Consider the following 18,569-nt stretch of genomic DNA (forward strand, 5'->3'; position numbering starts at 1 on the left):
ACAACGACCAACCGCCTTTACTTTTCCCCAACTAATGTCCGGCACCCATTAGAGCAGTGTGAGTTCGAAATTCAAAATTCCAGTCTTCACTAGGATTCGAACCCGGGACCACCGGTTCAGAAGCCAAATGCTTTACAACTTAGCCACAACGCTTCCATCTCGTGTCAGCATGCATAGGAAGCAACCCAAACTTAATAGGTGCCAGTGGGTAACTTAAAGCCACGTCAATCATACGATACACTAAATATGTTAACTCTTTTAAGTCCTACATGATGGCATGTGACAACAGACATGACTGATAGTGATATGCTAAATTTAAAATTGCGGGGCCCCTGTCAGGTGCGGGTCCCAATTTCGGCAATCGGCCTAAGGCCGGCCCTGATTATTAGACAGCAACTTTCTATTTTTTTTATCAGTATCATATTTATCTTTTTATACTAAGTTTCTTGACCGTCCAAGTAGCAAAGTAAAAAAGAAGTGCATTTCTTTCTAAATTGCCTGCCGTTTCAATGGAAACACCAAGGGAGACCATCTTGTTTTCTTAATTAATTAGCTTTCATCAAGCTCAGCTTTGACTCTGGTTGAACAAATAAAATATTTAATAAATTCTTTTTTTCCCACGCGTAATATTGAGTGAAATTGCATAGACTATTTTTTTTAAACCATGTAATTAATGTTTTCATAGATCTAGACTAGCAAGAATAGACCTACCTTTGTGGGTAAGAGACAGTAAGAGTTACTAGCTTCAATGAAGTGTCTACGCATATATACTAATGTGCGATACTAGTCTATAAGAGTTAATCTGTACATAATAATAATCTCCAATTGTACCCAAGCCTTTTCCACAAATTGGCATCTGCTTTCAAATCGAGGCGCCATGTATTTCTGGGCCGCCCCTTCTTCTTTCCTCTTTCATGGAGGGTTCTAGGTGAGAGCTTATCTTGTATTGTTTAGTAAAATCACTAAATTTAGAAAGCCTTCAGGATAGAAGACTTAAAAGTAAAGTAGCAATTATACATAAAACACTGAACCATAATCTTGAAATACAAAAACAAAATTGAATAAAATACTCAGAAAGACACAAAGATAAAGGAACATTCCTCGTTCCATATGCTAGGATAAATCTGTACAATTGCTCCTTCCCTAGCGCTATTAGAGCATGGAATGGGTTGCCTGAACTAGCCAGGAAAACCAGTGACTTGGCAGAATTTAGGTCATTGGTAAATATGCATGCATGACTAAATGCATGACGCGTAGGACGCAATCATCTTCTTTTCTGAAGTAACGTGTATATCACATAAGATAAGATAAGATAATGTTGGATTCAGGCTTGCGAAGAGTAGGTCTATATTTGAATTACGATACATGAATAAATATATTCGATATTCTACGTCTCCAAACACATAACAAAACCTTACCGTAATCATGAAACAAAACAACAAGGGCAATAACTAACCATACTTCAGGGGTGCTCAGTTTCAACAAGGCAGACGTTGCGCTGATGCCATAAAAAAAAAAAAACTGGGAACATCCAAGCAACATCCAGTGGCTTAGCTAGGGATTTTGGGGCCCAGGGAGCTTGACCTATTTAGGGGCCCCTGCATTTTGACATTCGACATCATGACATGAGATAATGGCGTAATATTTAATGTAAAAACAAATTTCGGACACTTATTTGGGGCCGCCCTCAAGTGTTGGCCAGGTGGATTTTAAAAGTATGACCCCTCCTCACCAACCCTAGTTACGCCACTGGCAACATTTTACTCGTGTAATTTGCTTCAAGAACATAGTGCACCTCGTACTGAGCTTTGACTTTTCTTACCTCGCAGCCCTGTGCTCTAATGGACGATCAGAGGTACACCAATTAGCATATCCCTAAACCTAGCATTTGCATAAAATACTCGGGCACGTGACATCCAAAGTGCTCGTTCAATTATGTAATTAGCACACGCTGGGGGTTGGTACAGCTCCATCTTGTGAAGAGTCCAGTCATGACTAAATTTATCATCATACTGGTATCTTTCAGCTTAATCGAATCTTTAAGACGTTATTAATACTTACATACTCTTCAGACCGAATTGAGTTTTAACTTGCATCTAGTTCAAGACATTTACACTTGTATCCGCATCATGACATCATTTACACTTGTGTCCATCTCAAGACATCATTACACTTGTATCTGCCTCAAGACATCATTTACACTTGTATCCGCTTCAAGACATCATTTACACTTGTATCCGTCTCAAGACATCATTACACTTGTATCTGCCTCAAGACATCATTTACACTTGTATCTGCCTCAAGACATCATTTACACTTGTATCCGCTTCAAGACATCATTTACACTTGTATCCGTCTCAAGACATCATTACACTTGTATCTGCCTCAAGACATCATTTACACTTGTATCTGCCTCAAGACATCATTTCCAGTGGTACACACACAAAAGTAGATAAAACAAGTAAAATATATGAGGAAAAAAAATATATAAAAAAATAAAAAGCTTATGTTGAATGTAATTGTGTCCATTAGTTTGGATCAATCATGTAATAGATCTAGACTGACAATCATAAATCTGTGCGATTAGAAATATTTTTACCAATTGCTTTTTGTTTAACCCAATTTCATGCTTTTAGCTTTCTCAATATGCTTTGATCCTATCACTTATCTGGACCTGTTGGAAAAGGGTTGGAGGGAGAAAGAAGAGGGTATCTGGGTGAAGGTTGCAGTGATCGCTTTTTAAATGTATTTTAGAGTTGAAAACGTTGTATGACTTGAGTTTGAACTCGAGGGCCCAAGCCTCCTCAAGCCAATACACTCACCAGGTTTCATATCTCATGTTAGTTACTAACTTTTAAGCAAGACCTAGATTCTCTACACCTGTCTAAATGGGACTTTTTGAACTTATACCACCACATCTGTCAAGTACTTGTTGGATACCTAGCAACATAATTTTTAATTGTTTCTTCCATTGTCAGCTCCGAGATTGGCCATAGGAGAAATAATGTGTTAAAAATTGTAACAGACAGACAGACAATTGTTATAAGCTTAGTTTTAAAAAAATGAAGTGACCCAATTTTTTTACACATCTTTTATTCATTTGTATATATCCACTACAATGATGGAAAGAGGACACCAAAAAATCCATCTAACATATAGAAGTTTGGCTAAGTAATCTATTCTAGAGTACAATGCTTATCTAGGTAATGACATTGCAAGTTGAAGCAATTATCTTTATATATTTCTTGGGTTTTAAGAATCACAGATGTAACTAACAAAACCCTTGGCATTATTTTGTCATAGCATTACACTTGAACAAGCAGAAGATTTATGTTATACAAATACACAAAGTACAGTATGTGTGTGTGTGTAAAGGGGGGGAAGGCCACATCTGGTCTGGTAGTGACCTGTACAACTAGCTATATCACACACAAAACAAATTTGATCAGCACTGACCTATAAGAATGACTAAAGAGATCAGTTTCACCAATCAGATTAATATTGACCCTATTATTCCTTCAAGTAATGTTGGAATAGTGTGTTAATTATTCAAGAATAAAAACTGTAATGGCAAGTAATGACACGAAACAGTTTCAATAGATATATTCTCAAAACAGAATGATTGTCATAGTGATTGTCAGTTTAAATAAACATCAAGAGTCGAATAGTTGTTTTGTAAAAGCAACAACATGCGAAAAAGAAATAAAAATACAACCAGTGGGACATAGTGGCTAGAGATATAGAGCCTGTCTAATGAACCTTAGGTATCAAGTTCAAATCTTCAGAGATTCAAATTGCAACATTTTTTGGGAGGGATTCTAGGATGTTCCTGAACCCACCTAATTCAAATGAGTAAACTAAAGATTGCTATTTCTAATAGTGCTCATACAAAATAGAAGAAAATTCTTGTTAGAGAATAAGCCTTGGTTTTCAAAGGAGCTTTCTTGACTCAACATTCATGTCCATCATTCCAGACTTGACCAAACGTTAATGAAAGACACAATATGCCTAGTAATATCAAATAGGGTTTTTAAAATAAAAGCAACTAAACATACATTTTCTGTTTTACAGAACACAGCATGTCAACCAGGTGGGGTGTAACTGTAAGCCCTGCACTGGGACCAGATGGGGTTTTACTTTAAGCCCTGCATTGGGACCAGATGGGGTGTAACTGTAAGCCCTGCACTGGGACCAGATGGGGTGTAACTGTAAGCCCTGCATTGGGACCAGATGAGGTGTTACTGTAAACCCTGCACTGGAACCAGCTGGGGTGCTACTGTAAGTCCTGCACTGGGATCTAGCACATCACACAGCATCCAGCAAACAGGAATTGTCTTAAAGTCAAGAAGACAATGGTGTAGACATTTTTTGATGCTATTCAATACAAAGAGGAGAGGCGACAGACGAAAGGAATGGACGGGCCTGACAAAAAAACAGGAATGGAAAGAGACAGTTTCAGATCATGTGTGATGCCCCAAAAGTCCAACAGACTAAGGGATAGTTCAAGGTGATAGATAATGCAAGCATTAAAAAAAAAAGGCTCAGTCATACACATAACAAAGAGATCAAGTAATCCATTAAACAAAAACGTCAATAATTTTGGGTAAACTTTAGTCTCACATTTTCAGTAAGTTTTTCTAAAATGACAATGTCGAATTCTAATATATTAAAGACTTGGCCCCCCCCCCTCAAAAAATGCAGCAGTCAGTTTTAAGTAGGCTAGTGTTAATATTGTGTTTATAGTGTCTGTACATGTGCAGTTGTTGAGACCACAGCAGAAACCCTGGGATTTAAAAAAAAATCAAAATTCTTATCTAAGTATTTCTAGCCTAATAAAATATTTGGAAACCAAAAAACATAATAAAATGATAGATTTATAATGAGATCAATTTAATAAATGCATTTATAACCAACAGACATTCAAGTGATTGAAAGACATTACTCACCCATATACATTCAAATGTTACATTTCATGAAGTCAATGCCAAGTAAACATTTCATGGCTTTATATTCAATCAAACAATGACTCTGACCATGTCATGCAGTTTTGTTATTCTGATAACATGGTGGAGACCAATTAGTGGAAAGACAATTTTCTAATTGAGACTTGCAATCTATATATTTGCTACCTCAATCTGTCAAAAATGGTTGTCCTTTTCTACATCTAATATACCATTCTAGCTTTGTGGTTCATGATAAGTAGTGATTTAAATAATTTAGATACGAATAGTGATATCAATTATCTCGTGTCTGTTTTAGTTACTTTAAAAAAAAGGAAACCTTCCATAAGTAGATTGAGAAAAGAACATGAACAGACTAGCTATCAATGCAACAATTAGAGAGAGCACGGAACTAACTTGACTAGAAACCACAGCCAAGACACACAGGGGCAACACACTGTAGAATTTCTATAAACATATTTACTTAAAAGAACAAAACATATTTTGAACAAAACATTGCAAAAGGCCCATCTTTGATCAATACATGGATAAGGACTCCCTGTGTTGGAAACAATATGCATAGAAATGTAAAATTTTAACAAACGTGTTTTTGAAACATTTCTTTTGTTTCAACATTGGACAGGTAACAAAGTGATCGCATACACAATCAAGAATAAAAAAAAAACATATAAAGAAAAAAACAAGATTGTGATCCGAGGTTTGATTCATTATCCCACTAGATCAGATTTGATCTTATTCAATACCATAGAGTGCAACACAAATACAAATACACTCTGGCTGAGCGTTCATCTTTTTTTAACAACAACAATGTCTTTAGTTGTCCTCAATTTGTACGCACAAAATAAAAGGAGCATTTCAAATAAATAGATGACCTTTAATATGCAGTGCTGGTGTGCACAAAAATAAAACAATCTGGATTCGAACAACAAATTTTGTTTAGTAAATGACCCAATAAATAGCAATTATCACTCCATTTTTGTCTGCTTTTAAAAGTTGTCAATTTTAATTAAAAGAAAAAAGCAGTTTGAACTGTAGGGCTTCTCCCATTGACTTAGTTGACTACCGTCTCATCCACCAGCGAGTCCATAGATATAACACCTACCCCAACACCCCCCTCATGAGCACTCATACTAGCAACAAACTTCCACTCGTCTGTGTTTGGGTCGTACATCTCTACAGTGCCTAGATTCCCTTGACCATCATAGCCTCCAATGGCATAGAGACGTCCGTACGTAGCAGCCACAGAGACACGACTTCTCTTGACCTAATCAACAAACATAAACAAAAATTATAACAGTTTTCTTTAATTAAAAAAAGAAGATTCACCTAGCAATATTTTGGCATCCTAAATTTGGGACTAATATCTTAGATAGATAATTATAATTTAATAATTTATTTCAAATGATGTTTTGTTTTATAAATTAGCAACTTCTATTTCCTAAATGACCAGCTTCAAACAGCCAGCACAAAATGGTACCAAAATGACACATACCAAGTGGATTGTTAATTTTATAGAGTGCATGACACAACTGCTTTGTTTTAATTACATGATTTAAAAAACAAAAGTCAATTCCTTCCAAGTTTGGAAATATATTACAATTGTAACATTCGTTTGGTGAGAATTAGTACAAGTTTCAGATTTTGTCAAGAGACAAAATTCGACTTAGGTGATTGGCCAAAGTTCTAAAGATATTAACCATTAAAGCATTTTCAAGATTTACTTTTAACATTTTAAAATTTAACTTTGATGTTTTATGGTCTTCATCATAATGAACAAGACGTTAATTTGACTACACTTTTCTACACTTAAACAAAATAACGACTACACTCTACCTGCAGTGTTGAAATCGGCTCCCATATCTGCGTGTCAGGATCAAACCTCTCCACAGACTTAAGGAATACATAGCCATCATAGCCACCTACAGCATACACTTTATCATTCAAGGTAGCCACTGCTAGGCGGCAGCGTTTGGAGGTCATTGAAGGCAGGATTTTCCATTCCCCTGTGGCTGGGTTGTAGGACTCCACCTTTAATAGCAATGTTGTTTTTTTTAATGCAGACATTAAACTTTAAATCATATAGAGCTAAAGAGTAAAACAATTGATAGATAATTACATTTAGCTAACAAAAAACATCAAAGCAGAGGACAGAAGTTCAAATTATTAGCTACTACCAGCTATTCTCATCCAGGAGAAAACATCATTCAAACTGTATATGGCTGACAAGTCACAAAAATATTTTACTGATAGCAAGTCCATGAGTCAGAGAGTGTAAGTATATTGATAAATCAGTGCTGGTGGGTTAAAGGGGGTGGAAGGAGGTAAAATCATTGATTCAACAAGGTTAAAATTATATAGGCAGAATGTTAAGATATTTGAGAAGAACCAACTGTTGCTTACAAGATATAAATACAAAGCACAAAACTCAAAACAAATGTAAACAAACAATACTTACTGAGTCAAATATTGAAAGCCCATCATGCCCGCCACAGATGACAACACAACCTCGTAATACCGTTACGCCAGCAGCACTACGATGTTTGTGCATGGGAAGCATGGGACACCACCTACATTGGAATAAAAGGAGTTACAAGGCAGCACTATGGTGATGGTGTATAAAGAAACCACTTACTAGAAGAATGGGACAAGGCAGCACTAAAGATTCCAGACTGGAAGAATAAGCACAGTCCTACAAGCAACTCATGAAGAAATGACATTACCAACATTGTGCATACAGAGAATGGGACACCATCTACATTGTAAGAATTTCACCTTCACCTATCCCTTAGTCTTTTGAACTGTTGGGGCACTACACAAGACCATCTTTCTCCAGAGGTGATAATTTGTGTGTGTGCGTGAGAGAGACCAAGTCAATGTCAGAAGGAACATGTGAGTAATGTTGGACATTTTCTGGACAGATTATTGCTATAAATAGATTCCTTGTTAGGATTAATGTTGATTACTTTCAAATGGTTACTTAAGATACGTGTATAATTTTGGATGAGACAAGTGTAAAGGATCTATGAGATGAAATGAGCCCTTGTTGATCTACAGCTGAAGGCCTTGTGTATGTTACAATAAATTAAACTTTTTTTTTAAAGAACCAGGTACACAAGGTTTGTAATTTTTTAAATAGAACTATAGTTTATGAATGACTGATTTGGATAATGTTTCATGAATGTACTTTTCGGGAAAGTGATAATAGTTGCGTAAGTATAAATGATGAGCATCGTATAACATGAAGGTGTTGTTGAAGGACAGACTGCTTTCTAGTTTCCTTCTGCAATGAGACACAGTATCGGACACAGTAACCAACCAAGCTTCTTAACAGCGATGCTTCACACGTCACAACTCAATTCATGGATAAAAAGTGGGCAATCACTTACGTGTCAGCGTCAGGGTCATAGGTTTCACAAGATCGCAATGAGGTCACACCATCATAGCCTCCACAGACAATGATTTTATTGTTCAAACTCACAGCTCCAAGTGCGCTATCAAAATAAAAAGTAACTATATATACTGAAGTCAAATCAAAACTATGTCTACACACATAGGAATATGTACAACATAATCGATATCTTATATTTTATCTAATACAATAATAATAATAATTCAATTTATGTTGCAACATCTGGGCACTATGAAAACATAAGAGACATAAAAACAAAAGATAAGATGGCAAACTAATCTAAATACATTTTAAATAGGTAGGCCATAATGTTCTTCTTGAACATAGTTCTTTGTCTGAGCTCAATGGAGAGCAAGTTCCAAGCACTGAAAAGGCCCTAAAACTATTAATTAAAATGTTCCTTCAAAGCAGAACACTAAATATGAGGTATGGAAATATTTTATTTCTTGATCCTACTGGGCACTGAATAACAAAGCAAACTTACAAGCTGGAGTTCAGATATTCCAAAAAACATTTTAGTATTGACATTAATGAAAGGGTTTTTAGACCTTATGATGACATTCTGTCTAGAAATGCAAACTTATAGTCTGGATATAAGATCCTCATGGACATAATTCAAAAACTATTTAAAAAAGTAAACATGTTAAACATATTTGGTTTGAAAGGCAAAGAAAAGAAAAAGAATGCTTCCATTTGGTCATGTTAACAGTGCAACTGACAAGCAAGGAAAGGTTTCACTTAATGTAAAAAGGTATGCACATTGTTAATTCATTGTAGGAAAAATGGAATATGGACTATAATGATTATATATTCAACAGTACAGCTCAATCAGTGAAATTTATTATATATTATATTATTATGCTCTCCTCTCCTCTATCTTGAGATAGGAGGATCCTAGCAATGGAATTGAGATGCTACAGAAAGATCCTAGGTGTCACTTAAGAAGACCGCATCACATATGAAATATTAGAAACAGGATTAACACATCAATTGGACCCCACGATGACCTCCTAACTACTGTCAAAAAACACAAGCTTAAACTCTATGGCCATATCTCAAGGTCCTCAGGGGTTGCCAAGACTTTCCTTCAGGGAACACTATCAGTAAAAAGAAAAAGAGGCAGACAGAGAAAGTGATGGGAAGACAACATAAAAGAATGGACAGCCCTGTCATTAAATGAAATTCTATCCAAGGCAAAAGACAGAGAGGAATAAAGAAAGATGGTAAACAGATCTTGTGTGGTGCCCCAACAGACTAAGCGGTAGATGAAGGTGATATTACTATCAATGGTAGGATATCAAGTGTCAGTCTTGTAATTAAAAGTTTATAAAAAAGATTTACCTTCTCTTGCAGTGCATGGAAGCCACACGAGTCCACCTTTTGATAACAGGATCATAGACCTCTACAGTGTCTAGTCTCTCCATACCATTGTAGCCTCCTATTGCATACAGGCGTCCTGCATAAACATTGTTTAAAAGTATGTTCATCATTTCATATTATAGTACTTCAACAAGCACACACACACACACACACACACATATCATGAATTAGAAAAAGACTAAAAAGAAATTTTTGTTATTGCATGTTTATACATTGTATTTTTTTTATATCAAGTCATTAATGTCTTACAATAACACATAAATAGCTTAAGTCTAAGTTAAGATTAGAAAATTACTTTTCATTTTTTATCTGAAACCTTTTGGATACATTATAAAATTGAGAGTCCCTTTGAGAAATGTAGAGGTTTATAAAGAAAACTAAATTCTCTCAAACTACACACACTGTTCTTAAGCAGGAATGTACACTATGACTGTATTAAAAAACAAAAACACATAATTGTTTCATTATAATTTAAGATTTATTTTTTTTAAATGTTAACATCTCACACTATAGTTTCACCTAGGTAATCATTTAGAGGCCTTTATGTTTCTGAGCATTTAGAAAGACCCAACATTACAACAGAACATGTACAGAAAGTCAAATTGACCTTTGAGAACAGTCACTCCAACTCGACTTCTCATTGTGTTCATTGGTTCCCCAGGTGTCCACTGACCAGTAATCGGGTCAAACCTTTCAACTGTACTTAAGGAATCACCTGATGAGGTCAGTCCACCCTGTCATAGTAAAACCATGGAACTAGATCTTTCAAACAAATGCAATCAAGTTATTGCTAAAACAAATGTACCCCAAACATAAAGAAAGGCAGCAGCTGAAGTTAGTTGTATATAATTAAATATCTTTGTCTTTGTTTGCAGTCACTATTTAGATGGTGAACATGCAATTTGTTAACTTACTTTCTACATATTTAAATTTTTTGTCTGGATGTGTGTTTGAGTAATTTGATCACACACATGCTATGAAAAAAAGTTTGTTTTAATCACCTATCCTCATTCAGAATATGTAGCATGGGTTAGGCTAATTACAAACCACCCAAATGTTACAATGAAATCTGGTTATTCAGCTATAAAATGATTAATTTTACTGTCAATCACTCTCATGTTTGGTATTGGAATAAATCTTTTTAAGGATCTTATAGATCTATATGATCCTTAAAAAAAGATGGTTGCTAGGTCCCTACAAGGATCCAATAAAGTATTTATAAAGAACACTGTTACACTGATCTAAATTCATAGCTGCAGGGTTTTGCCCAGGGTTTTTGCAAGAAAGGATATGAGTCCAAGATATACCAGGGAGTAAAATGTTTTTTTTAAATATCAGGATTGTGAAGTACAACTTTAGTCCAAGATATACCAGGAGTCAATTTTTTAAAAATGAAATAACTGAAAGAACAACTGGCAAAATTCTATAAAACTAATAACATTGAAAAGAAGGTAATCCATCATTAGATAGAATATAGAAATATTAATTTACGCAGAAGATTTGAAGTCTCATGGATTTAATACCTTGATACATGCTTTTTAACAAGGAAAAACACTTCTTCAAAAAAGAGAAAGTTTCAACTTAAGTCAGTAAGCTAGGCAAAACATTTATGTCAAAAATCATGTTCATAATCTTATCTCATCTTATAAAATACAGACTTAACTTCAAAAAAGAAAATGATTACATCCTAGGCATGTCCCTAGGTGAATCTTTTTTGAAGTAACATCTATATTATATAAGATAAGATAAGATCTAGTCAGGCTTGTTAATCAATGACTTAAATTCTGCCAATTAATTGGTTTTACTGGCTGGCTCAGGCAACCCATTCCATGCTCTAATAGCACTAGGGAAGAAGGAGTATTTGTACAAATTTGTCCTAGCATATGGGATGAGGAATGTGCCTCTATCTTTGTGTCTTTCTGAGTATTTTATTAAATTTTGTTTTTGTATTTGAAGATTATGGTTCAGTATTTTATGTATAATTGCTACTTCACTTTTGAGTCTTCTATCCTGAAGGCTTTCTAAATTTAGTGATTTTATTAAAGGTGTTACTCTAGTCAAATGTGAATATTCGTTTGCTATGAATCTTACTGCTCTATTTTGAGTCTGTTCTAGTTTCTTAATGTTTTCTTGGATTGAATGAATGATATGATTTAACAACTGATTGTTTAAAAAGTACTGTTGAAAAGAAAAAGAATTGTTTTAATGTACTAAGAAAGATAATCACAATACCAATTTTTTTTTATTTTAGCACCAAAATTCTAAGCAATTCAAATCTCAAAGTTGAAAGCTTGTTTTTCTTAATCAAAACAATATAATGAGATACGTTTATTTTGATTAGCCAAAACTTCCCACAACATAAGAAAAAAAAGTATTTGGTTTTATAAGATATTGCAATAAAAATATATTAGCCATTAAAAATACAAATTGTAAATTTAAAATATCTACACAAATTCCCCCAAACCTGGAAAGTAAGAGGACGTTATAAAATACAAACTAATAAAGTGAACAGTGAACCAGTCTCACCACAGCATAAATAAATCCAGGATTATCTGTACAACACCTGGGCCTGGTTTTAAAAGTCTGCATGAGTAATCTCCTCTCTGGCATCAAATGATAATCTCTGGCTTCGTCTAAAAGATCCCTGAAAGTGGAGGAAATAATTCCAAGATTAGGTCCAGATTGCAAAGCACATTGATATTATTGTAGCAAAACTAAATATTTTTATTTGAACAAGAATTTTTTAAAGTTACAAAACATGGATCCATATTGCAAAAATTGATTCTTCTTTTACATTAAGTAATGTGCTTTTATTTTTTTTATTACAGATGTTCATATTGTTGTTGTTTACATTTATCCAAGCATCTACAAATAATTTTCAATGCCAATAAAAGTGTTGCCAGAATCATGTTTCTCCATGTCACTACATATTCTGCAAAATGGACAAAGACATTAAGAAGTTTAAAAATGAAAAGTACCTGCACTGAAGAGAGTTCTTAATAATGTCTTCTGTGGCCACATGGTCACTTAGATACTGAGGGGTCAATAAGGGCAGTCTTACTCTGACCATTAGTTCTGGTAAATCTTTGACACGGTTTTCTGGATCATGTTTGATCCACCTCATGGCAGACTCAAAAACCTGGCAATATAGATTTCAACAAAACTGTAACTGGTAAAACAGCCAAGAAACAAACTGTATTAAACAATTCTCATTATTTTAGTCAGACTTTTATCTGACTTGATTTCTCTGCCCATTATTTAGCTGTGCTTAATTCTTTGCACTGTCCCATGAGTCGCTTCATTTCACCCAATTTTTGGTGTAAATGAGTCAAGGAAAAGTATTTAAAATAATTATGATATTTATTTAATGTATAAAAGTTAATGTTTAAAGTGCTACAGGCTGAAGAGGAGACTTATCTAATTAGAAAAAAAATTTAAAAAACTTTAGACAAATCTTTCAATAACAAAAAGAAGAAAATGTAAACAAACAAATTATAATGGTTTCTTATAACAAGTTTTTAATTATAATTAAATTGCACTAAAAAGTTTTGAAAATCATTTATGGTATTCACAGCAAATGGCTTTACATAAAGTTACATTAAATGGGATTATTCATACAGATAGATAGATAGATATTTTAATAGAAGACAAAGAAACTTAAAGCTAAAGCAATCCAAGATGAATCAGGTTCACCTACTTATGACTCTAATGTAACCAGCTTTATGCTTATCTACAACCAAGAAGGATCTTCATGAGGCCTATACATTTAATACATTTAAAACAAACACATGTTTTATTTATATAGATGAGGTTTCCAAGGGAGCTTTAATTGTTGTTGTTGTTTTTGGATCATTTTAAATTTAGATATAAATTTACATTTAGAAAGTTGTTTTTTAGTTTTATATATTTATTTATAGTTGATTGGAAATAAATTGAAGTAACCAAACCTTCCATTAAAAAACTATAGAAAGGTTCACTATGAAGTCCGACAAAAGCGTAACATATTTTAACAAGCACATACAGACTGTAGATCCTAGATTTCATTCACCTGTTCTTCTGAGGTCACATAGAGTTCATCATGAGACAGTATCTCCAGCACCTCTGACTTAGGTAATGAGAGGAAATCTGATGACAAAGCAACCTGCAGATTTATTTCAGTAGAATTATTAATATTTTGCAACAGATGAATAATAATAATAATAATATAAAGACTGATTTAACGTAGAATTTAACTTTTGTTGATAAAAAATGTAGCTTTGTGTTAAGCACTAGATTCCACCGGGCATAAAAATACTTATTCAAGTGAGTTCAAAATATACAAACTAAAATGATATTGTAAGATGATAATTCTTCTCTTTTTTGACAAGCAGTTTACAGCAAGGAGAAATGGCAACCTAAAATAATTACTTTTTAGTCCCCAGAATTTCAATGAAGTTTTAAATCATTTTTTTTTTGGTCAGAAAGATGCCAGTACCAGGAATGCAACCAAATAGATTTTGCAGCTGAGCAAAGAATGAGGTTAGCGATCCACAGAGTTGTGGAAAAAAGAAGGCCAGTGAGCCAGAGTGTACTCTATGAAATTATCTAGATATCTTAAAAATGGCTCACGTTACAGTCGACACTTCAGATAACCAAAGTCTCTATCAAAAGGATCTTTTAGATGCAGTGTGTTCTTTCTTAGACTTGTTCAATTCCAAGACTCTGATACACACATAACATTTGGGATATTTGACAAGCAAAAATTAGCAAGGAAAATGTATTTGTTCAAAATGCCACATGTGTGTGTTACTAAGTGATTGTTTTGTCTTTTCACGTTCTATAAGTTTGATGTTGGCCTTGTAATGTTTGTAAACATTCAGTCATTGAATACACAAATAAATGATTCATAATAATTCATTGATATGAAAAACCAATACACATAAACAGTTTTATTGAATTAATAAAACACAATATGCTGTGCAAAGGTTACTTCAGATTAACAAACCTCTGAATACTTGAATGTGAGTGACTAAAGAACTGAAAAATTGAGCTCAAAATCTTCTCAAATGAACAATATTAATTGATTTCCGCTCTCCTCATTATTTACGAAGCTTAATTGGATCATTTTTTTGATTTTCCAACTAATCAGACATTTTCTTCCATGACTTTGTAATTTACAGAATTTATGTCTAGCCAATCAATGTTATTTGACCTGGTAACTTGTATAAGATTTGAAAAAATCATAAGAATAGTAAAACTTTGCCCAGAAAAGACAGTTGCTTTCAAAGCTTTGAGCTTCATTTTTTTTTACCAAAAACATTAGTTACAAGTCAATGTTGAAGCAGATTCTTTAAATAAAGTAAAATTTAAGGTAAATAATTTAAACAGACTATGTAACTAAAAGCTGATAAATAAATATTTACATGTCGAAAATTATTTTGAATGTACTTATTGGCGGCTTCAACTAGGCTTGGACATTGATACTGGTCAGCAAACTGGCGCACAGATAAACAGGAGGATGAATCAAGTCTAAAATAAAATGTTTATATAATTACTATTAACGTTGCTTACGTGTGTTAGCTCATAGAACATGCTTCACTAAATAAATTTTTACACTAAACATGGCTGGATTTCTTTGGATTCTCTTTTTGGGACCCAAAAATCACAAACCAAGCCATTCAATTAAACAAATCTATTTCCTTTAAGAGTAGGCGCAGTGGCTAATTGGTAAAACACTTGGCCTCCAAACTGAAGGGTCCCAGATTCAAATTCTGGTGAAGAATGGTATTTTTATTTTTTGGGATTTTTAGGGCACCTCTGAGTCCACCCAGCTTTAATGGGAACCTGAAATTAATGAGGAAAAGTAAAGTTGGTCGTTGTGCTGACCATATGACACCCTCGTTAACCATAGGCCACAGAAACAGATGACCTTTACATCATCTGCCCCATAGATCACAAGGTCTGAAATGGGAACTTTTCTATTTCCTTAAAGAGTTTGAACCATCAGCCCTACATCAGTTTAACAAGAATCTCAGCTAAATTATTATATTTACAGTAAACACTTCTAGTATCTTCAATAAAATAATGCCTTGAAAACATTAAAATGACAACTTAGTACTGACTTGCTCTTGAGATAACTTGTGCAAGCGTCTTTGACAGCTTGCATGTGAAGAAACCCAGCAACAATTAACAATGACTGGACATTATTCAAGTCAATTACTATCCTTCCAGTATAAGCAAAGTTGACTAGGGCTTCCAAAGCACTGCAAAAGAAAAGTTTTTACAAGATAATGACAATAACAGTTGTTGTTTTTTTCAATACTATAGAGAATGAATAAGCAATAAAAATTATGTACAAGTCACAGGCCACAAAACACCCTGATAAAATAAAAACTATATGGAAAACTGCCTGATCTGTAAAACTACTGCACAGTTCATCTCAGATATAGGACTAGGACTAGTTATCTGAACCCTTCAACCTGATAATAAGAAAGCAAAAGTAGAAGAAAGTTTCAATACTAGGAACAGAAAATGATTTAATTCTTTGTTTTGAGTGTTTTAAAAATGAAAAAATCGGTTTCTGAAGGAAAATATAACAGCTCATTTTCTCACATAAACAATTTACCTTGGCTCCACACTTTGCATCAAGATCTCTGACTGTTTATTCTCTACCATGTCATGTGTAAACATGGCATGGAAATATGGAATAGTTGCTGCTAGGATTATTCTGTGAGCGGATAGCTTCTGATCACCAACCTAAAATTAAACCATATAAAAAAAAATTAGAGAGAAAGGTAACATATATAAATATATATATATATATATATAAATATATCTGAATAGAATTTCAGACATTTTTTTTAATGCAGAGATTTTTTTTCCCTATTTGTTATGAGGGGAACAACTGGATGCCAAAGTAGAAAAACGTTTTTGGTGAACTGATGGGTGGTTGACGAAACAGAGGTGCCCCCCCCCCCCAAAAAAAAAAAGATTTAAAGACCAGTTTAGCAGCATTGCTTATACTGATATAGCAGAAAGCATCTAAAAGCAGGCAGCTTCTGAATAAAACAGCTTTAAATTTCGTACAAAGGGTGGGGGATACAAAATTGAGACCAAAAGGAAATCTTCTCAAGACAAGCTGGATGGTGAAAAGGGAACTTAAACTGACCACTGGCAGACAAGGGTTATGTCTGTGCTGGATGTGGCAAAATATGTAGATCACAGCTATGAATTTAATAATGGAAATGTCTTTAATTTAGATTTAGAAAATAATAATATTATCAAATTAATTGACTTAATTACTTTTTATCAAGTAAAAAACTAAAAATACATGAGAAAGAGTCTGCAAAAGCTAGAATAGTCTTCACTCTAGTACTCTAGTGCCTTTTGCTTGTAAAATGATAAATGTTTCAGACTAATCATACGAGTACTACAGTACATGACTATATACATCCTAGCCTAAACCTCCACTCCAGCAGGACAAGTGGATCATGGATGGCATCGGCCATGGGATGGTTCAAAACTGGGACCATGGAGACCACCGAACGACAGTGACGACTCGACTGAGTGACGGACAGTCCACAACTTTAATGTCTTTTTTAGGCTGTCCAGGCCAGATCCAGACTCAGAAGACTCAGACTACTCAGACTCAGTGACTCACTGACTCAGACTGACAGTCTCAGAGGCAGTGTCAGAGCAGAGGTAGAGAGCGTAACAAACGGCCAGGCAATCATCCAGATCTATTATTTCAACTCTAAAATATTTGGGATTTTAAAATATTACAAAATTACTTTGAGTGTAACATCGCAAAGCTGTCCTTGGCGCCTGATTTCCGAAATTATCGGAAAAGCACTCATTGGAAGTTCTCTTTGGCAAAACACAATCGAATCGTCAGCCATGTTTGTTTACTCTCAAGTCTAATGCAATGTCTATTTGGTAGGACAAGTACTCATCTAGATCTTCACTCTTTGGATGTATGTCTATATAGAATATAGATCTATGTAGATCTATATTTAGATCTAGGGAATCTAGACCAGTGGCTCTCAACCGATTTTCCATGCGTTGCCTAAGACATTTGGCATAGGGAAGTAGTCTTTTTTTTTTCATTCGAGCTTGTCTGCATAATCATCATTATTTTTCCGACTTTGAGACCAATCGTTATATCAATATATCTAGTCTAGTCATTCTTCTATATTGATTGAATCTTGATCTGTATTTCATAAGTCATTAAGATAAAAAGATGATCTAGATCTTTAAACATTGGTGAATTTGATCTTGATTTCCTGGAGGAATCATGAAGTTTTGAAATTGCCAAAAATTGGCCAATATGCACAGTATCTCTGCTCGGTTCTTGTCGCTCCTTTGGGTACATCTGTGTGGGGAAGGGGGAACTGTTCACACCGTTCCGACAACAACGAATGCCTTATGCCCAGGCATTCATCTCATTGCTCATGAAATGATCCATAGTCGCTTCTCTACGCCCAATACTAACCTACAAGGGAAATATGAAGGACGACTATTACAGACATAAATGAAAGTAAGCGGGCAGGAGTCGATTTAGACTTGATATGATTCCAAGCTATAAATAAGGAAATTTTTTTCCTCTTATCTTATATGATACAGACGTTACTTCAAAAAAGATGATTATGTCCTACACGTCAATGCCAAAATATTTTAATTTTTTTAAGCAAACTATGGTGGTGCTTTGCTTTTTCTTCAGAATATCCCTAGGCTGTAACTAATTTTGGGGCCCCTAAGCAAACGGGAGCCCTAAGCTATAGCTTAATTGCCTTAAGGTTGCTTATAGGGAAATACAGCATATTGATAATTTAGTAGGCCTA

At 34.3% G+C, this 18,569-nt stretch overlaps 1 protein-coding gene across 1 annotated transcript; it reads right to left on the reverse strand.

Annotated features, from left to right (window-relative positions):
* Positions 1-4,861: 4,861 nt before the first annotated feature.
* On the reverse strand, positions 4,862-17,678 carry LOC106059145 (kelch-like protein 18). The gene is made up of 13 exons (XM_013216705.2): positions 17,520-17,678; positions 16,355-16,485; positions 15,852-15,992; positions 15,153-15,258; positions 13,799-13,891; positions 12,729-12,889; positions 12,277-12,394; positions 10,358-10,484; positions 9,712-9,826; positions 8,348-8,452; positions 7,417-7,528; positions 6,795-6,989; positions 4,862-6,225 (listed from the first exon to the last, which is right to left on the reverse strand). Exons 1-13 carry the CDS (start codon positions 17,625-17,627, stop codon positions 6,013-6,015), a joined length of 1,725 nt encoding a protein of 574 aa, XP_013072159.2. The 5' UTR covers positions 17,628-17,678; the 3' UTR covers positions 4,862-6,012.
* Positions 17,679-18,569: the final 891 nt, after the last annotated feature.

The sequence above is a fragment of the Biomphalaria glabrata genome, chromosome 13 (assembly GCF_947242115.1).
Source record: "Biomphalaria glabrata chromosome 13, xgBioGlab47.1, whole genome shotgun sequence".
Taxonomy (NCBI): domain Eukaryota; kingdom Metazoa; phylum Mollusca; class Gastropoda; family Planorbidae; genus Biomphalaria; species Biomphalaria glabrata.

Bases quoted from the DNA above. Each gene is read 5' to 3' on its own strand.
- LOC106059145 (XM_013216705.2), bottom strand. From the start codon at position 17,627: ATGGCTGACGATTCGATTGTGTTTTGCCAAAGAGAACTTCCAATGAGT. The intron at 12,890-13,798 runs GTGAATGAAATC...CTATATTGCCAG, and splicing joins ATGTGACCTCAGAAGAACAG to GTTTTTGAGTCTGCCATGAG. The intron at 9,827-10,357 runs GTCAATTTGACT...ATGTTTATGCAG, and splicing joins TGGAGTGACTGTTCTCAAAG to GACGCCTGTATGCAATAGGA.